The 19,436-nt window shown below is 42.8% G+C and overlaps 1 protein-coding gene across 1 annotated transcript in view; it reads right to left on the bottom strand.

The window, feature by feature from the left end:
• Positions 1-1,499: 1,499 nt before the first annotated feature.
• The window catches only part of sf3b3 (splicing factor 3b, subunit 3), a 28,555-nt gene continuing 10,618 nt past the window's right edge, over positions 1,500-19,436 (bottom strand). The window contains exons 16-27 of the mRNA XM_086208675.1: positions 19,412-19,436; positions 17,820-17,942; positions 17,553-17,707; positions 16,125-16,299; positions 15,085-15,290; positions 14,583-14,739; positions 9,142-9,267; positions 7,099-7,311; positions 6,814-6,912; positions 3,505-3,648; positions 2,525-2,629; positions 1,500-2,448 (exon numbers count right to left, since the gene is read on the bottom strand). The exon at positions 19,412-19,436 is cut by the window's right edge and continues 119 nt beyond it. Of these exons, the coding sequence (XP_086064801.1) occupies positions 2,308-2,448; positions 2,525-2,629; positions 3,505-3,648; positions 6,814-6,912; positions 7,099-7,311; positions 9,142-9,267; positions 14,583-14,739; positions 15,085-15,290; positions 16,125-16,299; positions 17,553-17,707; positions 17,820-17,942; positions 19,412-19,436 (1,669 nt within the window). The 3' untranslated portion in view covers positions 1,500-2,307. The remainder of the gene's footprint in view (positions 2,449-2,524; positions 2,630-3,504; positions 3,649-6,813; positions 6,913-7,098; positions 7,312-9,141; positions 9,268-14,582; positions 14,740-15,084; positions 15,291-16,124; positions 16,300-17,552; positions 17,708-17,819; positions 17,943-19,411) is intronic.

The following is a 19,436-nucleotide window of genomic DNA, read 5'->3' as shown; positions in this document are numbered from 1 at the left end:
CATTGACGGTGACCTTTGACCTCCAAAAAGTTGGTCCTTACCTCCCAGTGCAGAACTTGAAGAACTTCTTTCCTGGGATATCACTTCAGGAAGAATGGGATGGATTAACGCCCAACCTGAATAGATAAATAAACAAGTATTTTTGTTCTGCCAACAATTATGGGTACCATAATTAAGTTTACAGTGAATATATTGAACTGAAGCTACATACTAGCAAGCTTCTGCCAGACCTGAGTACACATCTGGGTCCTAGTTATCAGTTGGAGGTCCAGTGACTGTTAACGTTATGGTCTAGAATGTTGATTGCTGGAAATCGGACGCTACACAGGAACTTCAGACTCAACTATGGTTACAGATTCTTAACAGGAAATGGAGGTGAATTCGGGTAAAAAGTGTTCATTGTGTTCGTCGGGTCGAGTCCAGTTGATGTAAGGATGTTTCTGAACCAGTTAGTCTGGGGTTCTGCTGGTTCTGTCTTAATCCATAAATATGATGTAAAATTCAAAACAAGTTGTGGTTCTTCTGATTCCTGAAAACATGGAAACGCTGGCCTCCACCTCCGATGGCTTCAGTCGGTACCTGCTGCTCCCTTAACAGAAGACGTGCTCGCGCCTTCACCCGGTGCACGAGGAGGTCATTTCTTCAGGTGAAATGCATGCACCGCTGAAACAGCAACACCCCAAGTCCTGGCTTTGAGGAGAATGACAAGAGGCGCTCGGACTGGTACAGTAGGTGTGATGTCATGACTGAAACACACCTATGAATAATCAGGTGTCCTATGACGCCTTTTTGCGCCGAGGTTTGCACCCTGATGACTTGCCTCTAAATACCAAAGTGAGGCTGAACACGCCCCGAATGCACGGCGCACACGTAGCACCAACCGCCGACCACCTGGCGTCAGAGATCAGTCAAATAGGGCCTGACATCATGAAACAAGCAACCACGCTTCAGTGGGAACATTACTGGGCCTGTCACGCCTGTGGGCTCTGATAGCAGCTGTTAAGCTTGTAGAACATTGAAACAACTCGCTGCACTACCTCCGCTAACAACATAATCTAAGCATTTTATGTTTCTATTTTGGATTAATTTGTCATTGGAGGACAGCTTTGGTAATCACGTCTCATCATTACGCTACGTTTGCTGGCTTGAATGCGTTGAATATGAGATTATTGGCGAGTAAAACACAGAACTATTCCTTTACTCAGAACCACCAAGGTGAAGACTCGCTAACAACATCCCTTGTAACACCATTTGTTCAATGAAAATGTTTTGTTTGTTTACAGGGTGTCTCAGATCACTACTATGTTCTGCATCTTTCCAGTTAAATCCGGTGACACTGTTGATCCTAGAGAATGGAACACATTGAACTGTGTCCGCGCCCAATAGTTTTACATGGATCTCTAATTCTTTGATAACCGACATAAATGCACTCCTGAATCATTCGGCTGAGTAACAGTTATCCAAGCATGGAGTGACCAGAAATGACAAACAAGCACATGTAGAGTAAAAAAACAACAACTTTATTTACAAAACAGACCACTGCTCCTGTCCCACAAACCCCTAAATTGTTTGACTGGAGTGGAATGCTATATCTGAGCCTGTGGCTGAGGTTGGGAATTTACGGGACTGAGGAGAACACCACCCAGTCTTAACGCTCAGTCTTCTTCCACCCACATATTTAGTCTGAATCTAATGCCACAGTGTGACTGGGTGCCACGGGCTTAGACTCGGTCAAGGGTCAGAAGTCAGAGTTCAGCTTCTGTTTGGTATCAGCTACTGTCTGCAGTAGGACCAGAGGATGGCATATTAAAACTATCAGGGACTTTATGCATCATAACACGATTCTAAACAAAAACACTTCAAAATAATCAAACCTCGGGTGAACAGGTGCTTTTGTTCTGCTGAGATCAGACATGGAGGAGACAGGAAACCTCTTGTTGGTGCACCAGAAATAGAAAAAATCGGATCTTTCTGACGTCTTCTTTTCAAGCAACATGAAAAATTTTTAGGGAACATAAAACTTCTCCTCCTGGTGCAGGCTTAAGAGCCTGTAAATAGAGATAATTTGGAGTCTGCATGTCGTGTGGAAGAAATTTTAAAAAGTGTGTGGCAATTGTGTGTTTGTTGATGTGAAACAAAATTGAGTAATGTGTGTGTGTGTGTGTGTGTGTGTGGGCCCAGAGCTGCAACAGAGATCCATTCATGTCCCTCACACTGTCCTGACAGGGGAGACACCGTGGCACAGCAGGACGCGTGTGTCATTAGTGTGCGTCCATCTTTCCCTGCTGTGAAGGTGAAGCCTGCTGTTTAGAAGGCATAGCGAGTACGAATGTCCTCCAGTTTTTTGGAGACTTCAGGTGGCGTTCGATCCAGCTCTTCTGCCACGCTTTTCTGCTTGTGAGGGTCCATACTGTTGAATTGCTCACACAGATCTCCGTCGATCACATTCTGGAGGGCCGGTCAGAAAAGAGATGGTCAGTGCACAGTGGTTTTAGACCTTCACACAAACACCACAGACACCAACCTTGACTGGGAAGTAGTAGGACCTGAAGCTGAGATGGTCTCGGCCGCACAGCGGAGGGAACTCAGAGCGCATGTGCATCTCTAAGTGCTGGAAGAAATCGTGGTCCTGGACAGAGATAAAAGCAAAGAGTGATTAGAGGATGAATGGTGGTGAGATAACAAGTGTGAAGGGCTTAAAAAACTAATTGGATGTAGTCGAGGAGGCAAGTTCAGCTGGGAACACACGAGGAGTTTTAACATCCAGAACTATTCTTAAATCTGGTTGCATCACATACGTGAAATCTTCAAAGATGTTCTTCCCTCTAATCTCAAACAAGCTCTCACAACTCACACGCTGAAGGATCTCATTAAGCTGATCTGCTGGAGGGATCGCCTCGCGTCGTCACTCACACGCGATCTCATGAGAAATCAAATGTAAACAAAACGAAGACTGTTGAGATGGAGCCGGTTGCTATGGTAACACGTTGTGAGATGCGGCCACCACAAGGTCCGAGGCCAAGAACCAAGACTGAGTTTCACCGTCTCTGTTCATGCCTCTCAGTAGCCGTTCCATCTACTAGCCGACGTGAGCTTTACGGGCTACACTGACTTATTGACTGTTGTGGTTCTGCTTTAACATGACAGATGCAACACATCCTGATTATCAATAATGTTTGACGCTAATCAGTCTGGTGAGCCTGCAAGCAGGTTGGGAGGCTTGAGATCAGATCAGTAAGCCCCTCTCACACAACCAGATCATCTGGAGAGATGATCGTCTCTGACCAGTCTCGAGTTGGGAACCCCGTGTCTGTAGGGGGGACTGAATCAGAAACTGGCCTCATTATCCTGCAGTATGTGGCCAAATCAACAGAGCAAGTCTACTCTGATTCTACAGTGCTGCTGTAAGAGTGACCCCAGCGGGAGAGCACGTGTGTTGCTACGACAACGGCAAACCAACACTGTTCACCAGAACATGAATTCGGCCTAGAACTGCGTGTGTACCTCGTGCGACGTGAATGGGACGAGGATGCCGATGCCTCCAGACAGCGTGGTGTAGACCAGAGACTCAGAACCTCCAGGGATCAGCGTGGTCTTCTGGAGTGATAACACTGTCTCACCCACGTGGTAGTTCATGATCATATCAGCCTGGAAACACAACAGAGGGAGTGAGCAGCAGTCATGTGTTTGTGTTGTGCAACAACGTAAGAATAAATCTTTGTGCAAACAATCACAGACAGGCTCTATTTTCACAACATTCCATCAAACAGTTGTAGTGGCTGCATCAGCCACAGGGTGATGAGGGGGAAAACAATGGAGGGTCTAACGCAGCTTAACTATCACCATCAGATGCTTTGTAAGTAGGGATGCACTGATTGCCGGCCAGGGTCTGGAATCAGAGAGTTTTCAGCGTGACCGGCCGACTGGTGGCTGGCCCACTGAAGTGTTTCCGATGCCTAACTGGTCACTTGCTACGGCGCACCACTTTGCAGGGACTAGCAACTAGTCTACTTTTGACAGACAGTGTGCACAGAGCATATTGAGCCAGACAGGAAACCCTCACACATAGGGCATAGAATCTCCAGTCAATTTTCAGAATAAAACACCATGTGCACATTCTTGATTACAAAAAGAGACCTGAATAGGACAATATAATCACATACTAAACGTACAGGTGATAAAAACACATCAGCCAAGAGACAATGGCCACGTCAGCAGAATCTGAGCAAGCTAACAAAGCCAGCGGGCAGCTGGAAATTGCTGCTGTGCAGAGGATCGAAGTGGTCGGCATGGCAGCCAGAAGGCAGTGCAACCATGCCGGTGGAAAGTCAGGGTCAAGTGTGCACGTTCTTCATTGTGAGTAATGAGGACATTAAGCTCGCATAAAACAAGTAAGGCCAAAATATTGTGTGGGGAGCCACAACGAACAACAAACCTGATCAGACACTTGCAGCCTCTCCACTCCTTTATTGACTGCTGCATTTAACTGTTTTTGTTTCATGAGTAAAAGATAAGTCAGTCACAGCTGCATACATCTGCATAAGGAGCACCATGTCCATGTTTAATTTTTTGAAGAATCAATAAAGTAAGAAAAATCAATAACCCAGTGAAATTTGGGGAAAACTAAACAGTAATATTTCCCATAACTACGAAAGTAAAAGCGCCCATTGAAGAAAAGTAGATTTCAACATCTACACCTACATATCGGAGTCCACTCTTAGACTGCAGAGATCTGAGGGAAGACAAGCGGTCATCTACTTATAGGAAATTGGTCTGGATGGTCAGATCTAATCCAATAACCATCAAAAACCTGCTTTACCCACCGTTCGTCACAGTCAAAGTGACTGTGAGTGGCTTTTACTTCGAAGGCAGCACTGAGACACAGATACAAAATTAAAAACCCCTCAGCAACAGCCTGGACAGGCTGACGCCAGGAGCCCCCCCAACATGAAAGAATGCGGAAAAAAACTGACTCTCAGTGAGGGCGGGCTAATGTGTCATCCGTGTGTGTGTGTGCATTCTGCAAATCCACAAAATCTGATTGGGTGAAAATATTTCAAGGTACATTTTTTGATAAATTAATAGTCCAGCCCCTCGCATCAACAGCACATTGCAAATAATCTTACAGTGAACAATGTCTGTTATGGCGGCTGCAGCAGTTTCCAGCTTGTTACTGTTTAGAGTGATACAAGAAACACACAATTTATTTGATGATACGGCAGCTACATTCAATGTGACCGTGTACAAGGGCAAAAATATTGCTCTAATGAATCGGAGTGGCAATTTAGAGTTATTCATTTAATGTGACGGAAATATAAAATAGACTACACCCACGTGGTACGTGACTGTTGTACGAAACACTTGTGTTTTTGACATTTTCAGAAAATAAGGTAGACATTTGCGATATAATGTGATATGTGTGGATGCGAGTGTGATATTAAGTGAGTGTGAAGCGTCGAACAGTGGAGGTGGTTAGTCAGTGGGTAAATGCTACAGTTCGCTATGAGCTGAGCTAAATTTATGCCTTGTAACCCACTCACCAAAAGGTCAAAGTGAGCGCTGTCGTGGAACAAAACTACAATTCAGACAGAACTCTGCCAGCCGGCTCTACGACAGACAACTCATGTTGTCGGCTGCGTCTCCCTGATCTTATTCTCTGGACGCATCACATAAAAAAAAAAAAAAAAAAAAAGGGGGAAAAAAAAAGGAATGCATTTAATTTAATTTAAGACAGAAGTTATCAAACCCATGTAAAGATAATTGGATCCATCAGCCAGATAGACATATGTGAATCAGAGTAGATCCAGACATCCACACCCACCTTCTAAAAACAGACCCAGTTGGGTTCCAGACTCAAACTGAAGTCTCAATCAGTGTGTGAGACAGAACAAGCTGACAAACACTGACACAGAGACGACTGGGAGCAAATGGAGGGACTTTCCTCGTCTATGTGCTAGCTAAACCATTTTTGACCAGGATTTAAATGTGGGTTGAGTAATAATACTGTGTCTGAGTTGGTCACCAGAGCACAGTTGCATTAAACTTGTGGCTGACGGAGTTGAGCAGTTTGTGCACGTGTGTTGGCAGTGGGAGGTCAGAGCAGCGGAGGCGGTAGGTCAGTCAGGCAGCAGGACTCAACACTGACTTTCTTCCCTCAAGAAACCTAAACCTAAAGGTCTGAAATAGGATTGATCTTTTACTACTAAATGTGATCTTTTATTATCAAGTTTCAACCTACTCTAACAATTAGGATGAAAGTGCCATGATGAGTCCTCCTGAGAGCAAATTCTTTATTATTCATTTTATGAATGGGTTTTGCTTTATTTTGCGGTTCTCCCTCAGTAATAACCTCATCAGTCAGATTCGTTTCACTCGAATCTTCAAAGGAATTTTGATGATTTCAGGAAGGACAATAGAACTCAGGTCGAGGAACAATACATTTGATTTGGAACTAATCCAGAACTGGATTTTATGATGTCTTTGGGGCCTTGACAGAGGTGCAGACTCTCTGTATGTTTCCCTGTGAACCCAGCAGCAATGGCAGTATGAGCCGTTAGCAAACTATTTCCTTAGCCAGACTGGGATGTTTCTTCAACAAAAATGTGTTTTCACAACATCCCAACAACACCTGCTGGTACCGTTACGAAATAAGGGTGGTGCTGGAAAATGGCCCATACATGTGTACTATTTGAGGAATGCACTGGTATCTACATTTTCTGGGGCCAGTTTCGAGAACCCGAGTGAAACTTAGCCGACTGTTTTCCCCTACCAGCATCTGTGTTTATAAGCTAAATAAGTGAATACAGATTTCACCTTCTGTGATGCTCCGTTGAGGAGACCTCTGTCCCATAAAGCTTTGTTCCCTGTGGGGTCTTCATCCACATCATCGCTTGTGTTGGGGGGCAAACGCACCTGGGCAAAATAAATAAGAACAATATAATTACACATATTTTTTTCTTTTAGTGCCCATAGAATCCAGAAGTTGTGTGAGTGCAGGTGATTCTGTCACATGTGGGATACACTGTTAGAAATTTGGGCTTGACTGCAACGATACTGAAAGGTGGTGTTCCCAAATTTGCGTCCCCAGCCTGTACTCACGATGCTGATGTTTCCGAACTTGTCAGCAGAGGCCATGGTGTCGTAGTCCAACAGACAGGCTGTCGTCACCCAGCGGGGACACGTGTCATCAGCAAAGATGATGAGCTGGTTCTCATTACGCCGGTAGCGGAGCCAGAACAGGCTCTCCTGTACGTCTGAGACGATGACACGCTGACCGATGGTATGGATACCAGACACCAGATTGGGTACGTGCTAAACAAGAGAGCCAAAGGTACACTAAAGTAAGTACACAAGACACATGGATGCAAAGTGGGAGAATCGCCATGTGAGCATTTCTTACATGTGTTTTTTTAAAGATATTCAAGATATACAGACTTTCAAAACGCAAGCGATGTGAGAGATCGCACAATTTGTCCTAATGGAAACTTTAGCGTGACTCATTTTATAATAAGATGCATTTCATCCATTACAGTGTTTCCAACTGAATTAGATTCTATTTGTGGGGTTAGTGGGAGGGCAGAGCCAATCAATGCGATGCAGCTGCACACAGCGCTGTTATCACAGCAGTCAATGCTGACAGCGGCGGGCTGCCGCACATAAATAAAGAATGAATAGAGGCGGTTCATGAGCAGGAGGTGGCATCAATGTTGAATTCTTAAAGCTCCTACGGTCAAATTGAATATATGTTGTTATATAAAAAAAAATCCTCTGAAGCAGCTGCACTGCAACTGCACTCGTTGGTGCGTTGTTATGAGACTGGTCGCAGCTTTATATCATGAGAGGACGTGTGTAAACAAGTTCTGTCAAGGGCTTCTGCAAATCACATTGTGCTATACACTGAAATATCAGGATTGTTAATGTGGCAGTTGAGCTGTTAATTCAGGACATGGCGGCAGTAGTACAGTTTGTGCTCGAGGCACAATCAAGCCGGGACTAAAAAGGAAATGTAATTCGGAAAAGGTCATCGTGTAGAAAAGGCTATGATTTGCTGAAAGATATGAAAAAGAGACATAGTTGTTAAGGGAATTCTATTGTTTTCTACTTTCCAGTAGTCTGAAACTAATAAAGGCCTAAGGAAAAAAATGTTTATGCATCCAGTGTAGTCAAAGGTTATGTAAAACAGAGATATTGGTCAGCTTGGCTACGCTGTTGAGTGTCACTTGGGTCCAATAATCCAACCAAGATCCAGCAGGCATCCATGAAGCAGCGAAACAAAGTCAGGATGCTTTGCTCAAGTTTGGTGCGTGTGAAGGTCCACCTTCTCAGACTCTACACATGAAACCTGTCAGTTGCGTCAACTATGCGGTTGCTAATGAAAGCCAAACAACTCCCCCTGTGTCTTAGTGGACCGGGTGCAGGAAGTGATCTCACGATAACAACTAATGGAGCCCTCTAAAAGCGGGATGACCAAAACAACATGACAATTAAATGATCAGAACATTACATACTATCTCATGAGAGAAGAAGACATCAACAACAAGCACAAGGTGGAACACTGAGCTCCAGATTTGGCTCCCAATTCAAAACGCAAATTAAATCTTCAAGCAATTCAACTTTGATGACACGGTCTTAATGAACTGTTGAAAATTGTTTGCTTTTAGAGGCCTGGCACCGTACAAAGAGACAAGTGTATATGTTTACTTCAAATGTGCAATTTGCTTGTTTTTTTTTACTTGCACATTACCGTGATATTCACCTGATCTACTCAGTGAAGCTCAGCAAGGAGCCCAAGTTAAGTGCGAGAGAAACACAAAAAAGCGTGCCATGACTCACTGGTTGTGATCAAGAAAGCGGAGTGCGTGCGAGTACACACACACACACACACACACACAGCCACGGAAACACATTTATTACATTAAAGAATGTGAATGTTTTTCAAAACCAGGAAAAAAAATTGGCTACTTAGAATTGCCTCTATCAAAGGAACATCAATCATTTATCTTCCACGCTTCTCAAAGTACATACTGAACATTTGCCTCAAGTTCGATGAATATTCAGTATATAAGACTCAACAGCTGGGGAATACATGAAAGTTTGACAAGGACTGCAAAGTGCTGTGTGTGCATTCGGTTTCTGCTTCACCTTGTTCTCACACTTGCGTAGCAGTTTCTTTTTGCCCATGTCGTAGATTCTCAGCAGCTTCCCAACTCCCACCAGGGCGCGTCCCTGGAATGGAGCGATGGCCAGTGGTACGTCCTCCACTGGGGTCTGTCAATCAAAAAGACAACGACTTAATCAGCTACGCTCATTCTGATTACTGTAGAAACGGCACGTACTTTTGAACAAGGAGAGGATGCACATTACTGAAGGACCAATATCTAACGAAACATAGCTTTGAGTACGCTTCACATGACATGAACAGCAGATACACCGCTTGAAATTTTAAAAGGCAAGGCAAGTTTATTAGTATAGCACATTTCATGTATAAGAAAACCCCACAGTGCTTTTCATAAAACACTAAAAGTATCACAGAAAGCATTAAGAAGTACGATAAAGTAATACAGAATTAAAAAAATAGGATAATACAAAGAGAATAAAATAATTAAGTTAAAATAATTAAAAACCACAGCAGTCTAGATAAGTTAAGAGATACCGTGCAGATTTCATGTACAGGCATATGAGGAAAGACATGTTTTTAAAACTGGATTTAAAAGTGTCGACATCTGCTGAAAGTTAAATCTCCACTGGCAGTTTGTTCCACTTGTTTGCTGCATAACAGCTAAATGCTGCTTCTCCAAGTTTAGTCTGGACTCTGGTCTGGACCAGTTCACCTAAAACCCTTGCAGCAGTGTTCTGGATGAGCCGCAGATGTTTAATACTCGGTCTGGGAAGTCTGTTAAAAGACCATTGCAGTAATCCAATCTACTGGAGATGAACGCATGGATGAGTTTCTCCTGAGACAAAACTTTTAATTCTGTTGATGTTTCTGAGTTGGTAAAAAGCTGCCTTGCTGACAGCTTTGATGAATGAATGATGCTGAAAGTCAGATCTGAGTCTATTAACACCCCAAGGTTAGGAACTTGATCAGTGATTTAAAGAGCCAGCATCTCGAGATATTTGCCAACACTGATCCACTTCTTTTTGCTACCAAACAGAATAATCTCAGATTTGTCCTGATTTAACTGCAGAAAATTCTCTCATATCCAGGAGTTTATTTGCTCCAGACACAGTAAATCTATGAGCTGCAGTCACCTGGTGACAGAGATGCATAGAGTTGTGTATCGTCTGCATAACTGTGATGACTGATGTTGAAGTTCTGTGATATTTGACCGAAAGGAAGCAAATAAAAGAAGTCCAAGAACCGACCTCTGGGGGACTCCACAGGTCATGGCCACTCGCTCAGATTCATAGCTGCCAATTGTAACAATAACTCCGGCCTTCTAAATAGGACCTGAACCAGTTAAGAACCTCTCCAGAGAGTCCAACCCAGTTTTCCAGCCTATTCAAGGGGATTCTGTGATCTACAGTGCCAAACGCGGCACTGAGATCCAGCAGCACCACGACTGATACTTGACAAGAGTCAGTGTTCAATCTAATGTCTTTTAATACTTTAAGCCAGGGGCGGGCAAAAAAGGAATTTTCCTTCCAACCAAACACTTTAACAGGTGATTCCACTGATTAACACTCCTCTGTGGCTGAAGGTGTGTTCATCAGTGGAATCACCTGTTAAAGTGTTTGGTTGGAAGGAAAACCTGCATACACATGGCCCTCCATGGCACATGATTGCCCACTCCTGCTTTAAGCAGAGCTGTTTCACTGCTGTGTTGACGCCTGAAGCCTGACTGAATTGATCAAGATTTTGGTTTTCATTTAACAAGTCATTGAGCTGGTTAAATGTGACTTTCTCAATAATCTTTGATATAAAAGGGAGGTTAGAGACGGGTCTATAGTTGGTCATTATGGAGACATCTAGAGGACTGTTTTTTAGGAGTGGCTTAATGGCAGCCATCTTTAGTGACAGGAAAAATGCCTGATGCCAGTGAGCTGTTAGCTATTTGTAGGACGCCACTTTCTGAGGTAAAAACTGTTTTTAAAAAGTCGGATGATATTATGTCAAGAGAGCATGTTGTTGATTTCGGATGCCGAACTGTTTCTGCTAGGATTCTTACAGAGACCATATTAAATTGTGACATAACCTCAGAGTTTTTTCTAGGTTTTAGACACAGATAAGAATTCTTATTCATCTGTGTGATATTATTGTTTAGTCTAATTTTTTTGACTAAAAAAGGTTGGCCAATTTGTTGCATCTTTCGGTGGAAAGGAGCTCTGGGCCTAACGATTTCAGAGGATCTGTGAGTTTTTCCAATCACAGGATCACGGGAATTGTTGACATTCTTGTTTAACAGTTCAGACAGACGCAGCAGTCTGGCCTTGCACAGCTCATGGTTATAACTACAGAGATTCTGTTTGTACAGCTCATAGTGAATCTGAAGTTTTGTTTTCCTCCACTTCTGTTCGGATTTCCAGCATTCTCTTTTCAGGTTCTTGACCACAATTGTGTTTCTCCATGGCGATTTCTGTTTGCTCAAGGCGCTCTTTAACCTTATTGGTGCAACGGCATCCATTACATTCACTGCTTTTAAGTTGAAATGATCCAGCAGTCCATCAACCGACTCTGAACTCATTGTTGGTAGCTAAAATTATGGCCTCAATAAACTGAGCAGTTGTTTTCTCATTAATGAACCTCTTTTTAACAAAGAGAAGCAGGTTGTTTGAACATTCCAAGTGTTCAGTAAATCGAATAAAATACAGAAATGGTCAGAAAAGTCCACATCTGTGACCAAACCACAGGAAGTATCAGCTAATATCAAAAAATATAATGTATATTCTTGCTTAAGTGTCCTTGTATCCATAGACCATAATAACCATGGCAAATCCCTAAATATATTACACTGTGCTGATACGTCGTCATCAAACAGCAGATTGTTATAAACCCAGAAGTTCATAATCCTTGCCACCTGACCAATGAGAGTAAAACGAATCTGGTCAATTATATTTGGAACCAAGGCTACTTTGGTCACAAGACAAAATTTCTCAACACTTTCCACGCCCTGATCGCGACTAGAAAACCATTTAAGAATCTGCATTAGTCTGGCTGTCATCTGGAAAATCACTTACAAGTCTTGTGACGCTACAATATTTCTTCCTGTTTGGTTTTAATGGGTACAAATGTTTATTAATGTTTATGGCTCATTACTGAGCACTGATAATGATCATTTTCCTGCTGGAACAGTCCAATGACGACAAACCAATGCAGAGAAGACTGCGTATGCACAATAACCTTGGTCTGTTGAGATCCCCTGCAATCCATGGTCAAGAGCTGCTTTAACCTCTTTGAACAAAGGCTTAAGATGAAGAGATGGCTTGACAAGTTGGAACTCATGTTAAAACAAGTTTATACAGGTCCATCTTAAGTTCAAGGCCAGTGGTGTTCTCATCCTGTGTTTGTGACTGGCAAAAATGCAACAAGACTTCAGGTCATGATTCAAACCATCAGTGTTGAAGAGAGACACACCCAACAAGTCTGAGTGAGACGAATGACAAACAGTTTGGGACCGAAATGAAATTGCATACTGGGAGAAACTTATGAAGATTTATCTCAATTAAACTGATGGATATCAAGTTAATCACATTGTTGTTAAAACTTGTTTAAAATGTCTAAAAGTACCAATATGTATGCTGAATGATTTCCCTCAAAGTTCTATGTCCAACCACATGTAACTGCACTGAAGAACAGCTACGCTTAGACAATGATTACTACATCCACTAAAAAAAATTATCATATGACAAGAGTGTGTCTCGCTTCCATACAAAATTTTGCATGTGCACTTAAGCCATAATTAAGGCTCGCTTAGAGCCTATGAAACCCGAGTTGATGGGAAGAATCCTGATTGGTTGATCGGTTGAAAACACCTCAGGCGGCTGTCAGTTATGGACAATCAGTGGTCACAGCTCTGGCTAAAGGAAATGGGATGATTTTCCACTTGTAAAATTGCAGTTCTGTGCACTCTTCCTATAACGTCTGCATGTGATACGATGAGACTAATCATGGAGACTGATGAAAATAGTATTATGTTGATTGGATATGTTGATATGATATACCCACAAGCAACTTGCAGGGCCACACAGTGAGGCTGCGGCTTCAGTGTGTATGTCAAGATTTCAGACATGAGGTACTCAGGCGATGATGTCGGAATTCAAATTAAGCGATACATGAGAGCCACTATATAACAACCCACTTAAGAAATAACGAAGTGTTATAACGTGTTAACAGGCACACCAACTGAAAGCCTGCAGACAGGCGTCTCCCTTGTGACCCACATCTAATGAGTTCCTGATCCAATTCAACCTGTTTTGTAGCTGTACTCTCATTTCATCAGATTTTGTGGGTGAAACTTATCAGGAAATTCACAGTGGCTTGTCATGAAACCAGTGACTGTTTTCATACTGACTTTACAGTTGCGTGCAAACACAAAAATAAAATCGTGTGCCAGAGGGTACTGACGGGATTTGAGGTCAGAGGACTTTCCTCATTCACACTCAAAATCTAAAAAGGTATTCAGAAAGTGAAAAAATATTATCCAAGAGGTATTCTATCAATGCGCCATGTTTACTGTCTACAAATGCTTCAACAAAGTGTTTACATTATTCTATGGAATGCAGTATAAAAGATGAGTGAGATGCTTTTGAGTGTGACCTGTGTATTCCCTCGGGTGCTCTTACAGATGTGTTAAAGAGTAAAAAATGTGTCCTTAACTTAAATCATCAGAAACACCCGGTCTGGTTCGGTGGTTAGGAAATTCCTCTAGTGTGAAGAGGCGAACACCACCAGGCAATGCAACACTAACGACTCACTTCCCCCGTTCATCCACATCAGGTAACAAAGGCTTGAGGGCTGATTCATCCTGATGGCCTCCACCCTACTTGAGTTTCTTGGGGAATTGCCCAGGGAGCAGTGCATGACACCAGGGTCACTAACATCTGTGTTTGGTGTCATTTGAACTCTATTTGGAGCTGTCCTGCCTGGAGCTCTTTGAAGACTAGTTCTCCTTGGAGTCCAATCATTATCAACGCATCACCCCAAGTGTGACCTGGTACCACCAGTCTCTGCACAATGAACATACTTTATCCTAAACAAAAACGCTTAAGTGGTACGACCCCACTCGCTTACAATCATTTGTTATCAGGAAGAGGCCAGTTGTGAGCTACTTTTTAGTCTGTTTAGGACTGTTTTTTTTAATTCAGAGGCGGACATTCATTCTACAAAATGATCTATTGTTCCACATTAGAAACACAACTAATCCAAAGTCACCCTGCTGCAGCCCAAAGTCTATCACCTATTCGGGAAAAAAGTTAACAGCAGCAGCAGTTTAGAGCTGCGCAGTGTGTAAATCTGCAACTCTCCCACTGACAGACCGACAAAGCGGCAGCTGCTGTAATTCTGCACCACCAGCAGCAGCATGTTCTTCACCGTGAAGTGTTTACGAGTTATACTCAATCACCAGTTAGTCACTTGAACTCACCTTGTGCACAAATTCCAGCTTCTCCCCTCCGCCAGTGAGTCGGTAAGTGTAAATGAAGCCTCCGCCCACAGATCTGGGGTTGAGAATCATGTCTCTGGCCACGCCCACCAAGACGTACCAGTCGTCTCCTGTGTTGGTGAAACGGCACACGGCAACACTGGAGAATATCAAACAGAAAAAAGGCAGGGAAAGGAGACGTGAGTTACTGTGCTATGTTTTAGCAGAAGATGAAAACCAGGATTACAGTCAGGTTCCGACTATGGCAAAAAAGATCATCCAATAACCATCGGACAACAACTGCTGAGTCATTTGGCCAAATGTCCAACTCTAATCACTGCTTTACGGTTGTATCCTTCCATGTCTGGGCAGGATCATTTCCTAAGCCTTGGTTTTGTTCCCCACTCTTCCATATTTAATGGGTAATGGGATGCTCAACCATCCGTCAATGAACCAAACTTCTTCTTTGCCATGTCCATACAGCTGAAAAAAAGAATCCGCTCACCTGAATGCAGCTTCATTCTGTTCTAGCTGCACCTGGTCCAGCGTTGTTCCCTGAATGGGGTTGACCAGTCGAACCAGGGACGCCCACTGACCGGCACCAGCTTTAGGTGCCCCAAAAATGGCTTCTGGAAGATTCTCATTGAGGAAAGCTGCGGCCATCTCAGCAGCCAGTTCTCTTTCATCCTCACCAGCAGCCTCCACCATCTCCTGCGGGTGCAACAACACAAAAGAAGGTCTGCTGGAGCCTTCTGGAAGTGTGTGGATGCAGCCACATGACTAGCTAATCTCCCGGACCAGGGAGGTCATGTCTGTTGTGTCTGTCTAATGTGAGGTAAATTCGGACTGTGTTGAAAGGTGGGGAAAGGATGTTGAACATTTAAACATTTCGGTTTTTAAGAACGTTTTTTTATTGCCCCTGTACAAAGTGTTTCCTTGGAGGTTACCAAATAAAAACAAACCATCAAGTAACCACATTCAATCTCACTTTAAGAAAATGAACCAAAACAAGAACTGTGACATGCATTGCGAGAGCAGAAATCTGAGCATAGATAATGAAGAGATGCTGGCCTCACCACAAGGTTTCGCCATGTTTCAGACTGCACGTTTACAACATTGACTTAAGCTGAGTGATGAATAGAGCTGAGGAAAAATGACGCTATCATGGTTTCTAGTTTGATAGGTCTCATCAGGTAGAACAAAAGCTTGGAATGAGGTTGTTTAAAACAACCAGCACTACACTCACATTGCATACCACAAACGCTCGTGGTTTTATTTTATTAAATGAATGAGTTTTCTGGATCTGACATCTCAATATCCAATTTTCAGGGAAAAATATCCTGATATCAAGCTATAAAAGACTTTTTGCCCCTAGAAAAACAGCCCCATTGAAGATGTGAGCTATAAAACAGACTATTCCCCTGATCTGATGTGTATTGTATATTGTGATTGTAGTGAGAAGCAGACATTTGCTTTGCTAGCGGGGTTAGAGGTTAATTATTAGAACAGTTCACTTTATCTTGCTATGGAGACGAATATTCATACCTCAGCCATCTGTTGTTTTCTCTGAGCTTTGGTTGCCTCGGTGTACGCGTTGTGGTCAGTCTCGATCAAAATGAGGTTGTTGGTCTCTGGGTGGATCACAAATTTCCTGGGAGTGTACTGAAGAGGGAAGGCCACCTGGTTGAAGACAGCTCCTAATTTCTCCAAAGCCAAAATCCTGACAATGACAAAAACGAAGGATGAGTGTGTGTGTTGGGGGGTGGGGGTATCAAGTCCATTTCAACCTGTTGTATAACAAGAGTCTGAGTGTGGGTCTGAAGTTTCCCAGTCTAACAGACTCACCGCAGACCCCTCTGCTATGCACCAGCAGACACTTGGGGGGGTAAACTGACAGCTGCTATGTGAGTAGGATATAAAAAGGTAACTGTATTCTAGTAAACTACATTTAAAAAGTAATGACATTTAGTTACTTTTTTAAAAAATTATTTGTATTTAAAAACATTCAGAAGAATGATTTTCATGTCATATTTTATTACGTTACATAACAGTGTCACACAGATGTCACTTACTCGTTTCTGACCAACGCTGTTGTCATTGTATCACCCTGCATGCAAGTGTTCTTTAACTTGCAAACTGCAAGTCAACTGCATCTGCCATTGCACCCACGGGTGAGTTTATAGACCAACAAAAACTAGATCTGATTTCTAGGGTGCAGGTTTTTCCTGATTTTTTAAAAAGGGTGCAATTTTCAGAGTCAGCTGCCACCCAGACAGAAGCACAACACACACGTACACAGACACACACACATAGCAACTCAAACATGTGAAAGATGACAGCAGCAACATCTCCATGCGGATGATTATTACTATAAACATCGCGTCTGATTTCTGTTGATGGTGTGTTTTAAAGCCTGCACCAACTTGAAAAACGACAACACTAAAAGTGAAAGAGTTCAATGTCAAGCTTCAGAAATATTGGAGACAAGTTGCTCTCTAACCAATAAAACAAATGTAGTTTCCTAATATTCCAGCCCATGATTGGCCAAAATGCTGCAAGGCTTTTCTGTGTTGCCATTATTGACAAATAACTTTTGATAGTGAAAATATTCTTTAATGATCATTCAAATCCGTCTCCTTTATGTGTTTATTTTGTAAGTAACACACAAGGTCAGGCATTTTGTTTGTATTTATTTGAACCTTCTGGTAACAATCTTTAGAATTATATTTCATCTACTCATTGAGATGCAGATTTTCCTTCTTGAATGCCCAGTACATTTACAGCAGTGGTAACATGTTACATTTCCCCTGTCACATCTTGCCCATGCTCATCTTAGATGGACCATGAGACCGAAACAATATAAATGCAAGCAGCAACACTCCTGACATGGTGATAGTGAACGGTTAAGAGGACAAACAAATGCGTAACGTGGCTAAATGGCACTGCAGGATGCAGGAGTGTGTGTTAGCATACCTCAGTGTGTTGGTGGAGATGGCCACAATGCCTTCTGGACATTGCTCCGAGGCAAAGCCAGAGGCATACTCCAGAGTCTCGTAGGACAGCGGGGTCAAGTGGAAGCGGGACTGGTACGAGTAGCTGAGCCACGAGCGACTGGACATTGCCAGCACCTGACAGGGACAAGAGACAATCCCTTAAAAATGTCAGACCTTGGTCTAATTAGCAGAGGACAATTACAGATAAAGATTTTTTTTCTCATGTGCAAATGTGAAAGATACATACAGCTTCCTGTCCTTGCATCCTGACTCTGAAGAGTTTGACAGGACGTGACCCCAAGTAGCGGGTTCTGGTATCGGACAGGTCACCAGTTACTGGATCCAGCACTGTCCTAAGCAGCACACCATTCTGACAAACGAGAGTAAAAAAACAGATTGTTTCATTAATGATCTGGAATCCATATCATAATAAAGCGTATCATTTGCCCTCATGAGGGAAGACACGCAGACAGAACTTTTACAGCGTTTGTATTTTCTAACACAGATGACTGTCCTGATTGATTCCAGAAGGATAAGCCAATAAATCGCAGTCCTCTACACTGGACTGCGATCACCGTAAATTCTGGACTATAAGCCGCGACTTTTTTTCTACGCTTCATGCCCTGCGGCTTATACTCCGGTGCGTTTTATACGAGGATTTTACCTTCACCCTGGGGTGTGGCGGGCAGCGGCAGCGGGCAGTAATTCCCTATTGTTCCTGATGGCAGCTCCAAGTACCGCACTTAGGGAAATTCCTGGCCAAATGTTATGGTAATTTCTCTAAGTACCGTCCAGTCCATGCCGCGGTGCAGTAAAAAGAGCATCACACGATATTTTCAGTCACTTGTACTCACCCTCAAGATGGAGAGCAGAAGAAGGAATGCTTATGATGCAGCTTTCAAGTTAAAGGCAATCAATCTGGCGGTTAAAGATGGAAATAGAGCTGCAGCACGTAAGTTTGGCATAAACGAATCGATGGTGAGACGCTGGAGGCGGCAACATGACGAACTGACCCAATGTAAAAAGACTACAAAAGCTTTCAGAGGTCATAATAGCAGATGGCCCGAACTTGAAAACGCTCTGGAAGACTGGGTCAACACGCAGAGAACGGGCAGCCAAGGTGTTTCCACCATGCAGATCAGACTGAAAGCCAAAGCACTCGCCACCGAAATGAAAACTGCAGATTTTCAGGTTGACACCCGCAGCTTATTTACTGGTGCGGCTTATACGTGTACAAAGTTGATTTTTTTCCCTAAAATAAGCATCTGCGGCTTACATAACGGTGCGCTCTATCGTCCGGAATTTATGGTACTTGGTTGAACTTGTGCTTATTCATATATACGTTGTTGCTGATACTTTGAGCAATTCCAAGAATATCCATTCATAGAAAAAAGCAATAATGTGTGCATGTGCTACCACACAGCCAAGTATATCAACGTTATATAATGTTATTGATGAACAACGTATGCTCAACCATTGGGAGTTTTACATTCAAATGCACCGTACGTTCTTAAGAATTTCAGAAAATGCAAATATATGTATATTTTACTCCACTAGTTTTATGGGAATGTTTGGAGGATGTCCGTCTTCACTCTTACTGAGCTGCTTGATGCTGGTTCATTTCCTCATTCAAGTCACATCAGAACTTACATAGGAAGTTCATCAGATGGCAGAAATTTACGGTTAGAAGACAGTGACTGCTTTTATGCAAACCAAAAATTTCATCTAACAGAAGCTTTTATGCTCAGTCACCTTCAGCTCAGCGCAAAACCATTTTCTTCTTCTGGCAAACTTGAGAAGGCACTCATTTTATATTAAATAATAATTGAGAAATAATACCTGAAGGCCTATGTTGAGGTAGAGG

The sequence above is a fragment of the Aulostomus chinensis genome, chromosome 7 (assembly GCF_037954235.1).
Source record: "Aulostomus chinensis isolate RoL2024-O1b breed Wild chromosome 7, RoL_Achi_v1.0, whole genome shotgun sequence".
Classification (NCBI taxonomy): domain Eukaryota; kingdom Metazoa; phylum Chordata; class Actinopteri; order Syngnathiformes; family Aulostomidae; genus Aulostomus; species Aulostomus chinensis.
The sequence above is the reverse complement of the archived record's forward strand: the minus strand, read 5'-3'. Positions and strand labels throughout refer to the sequence as shown.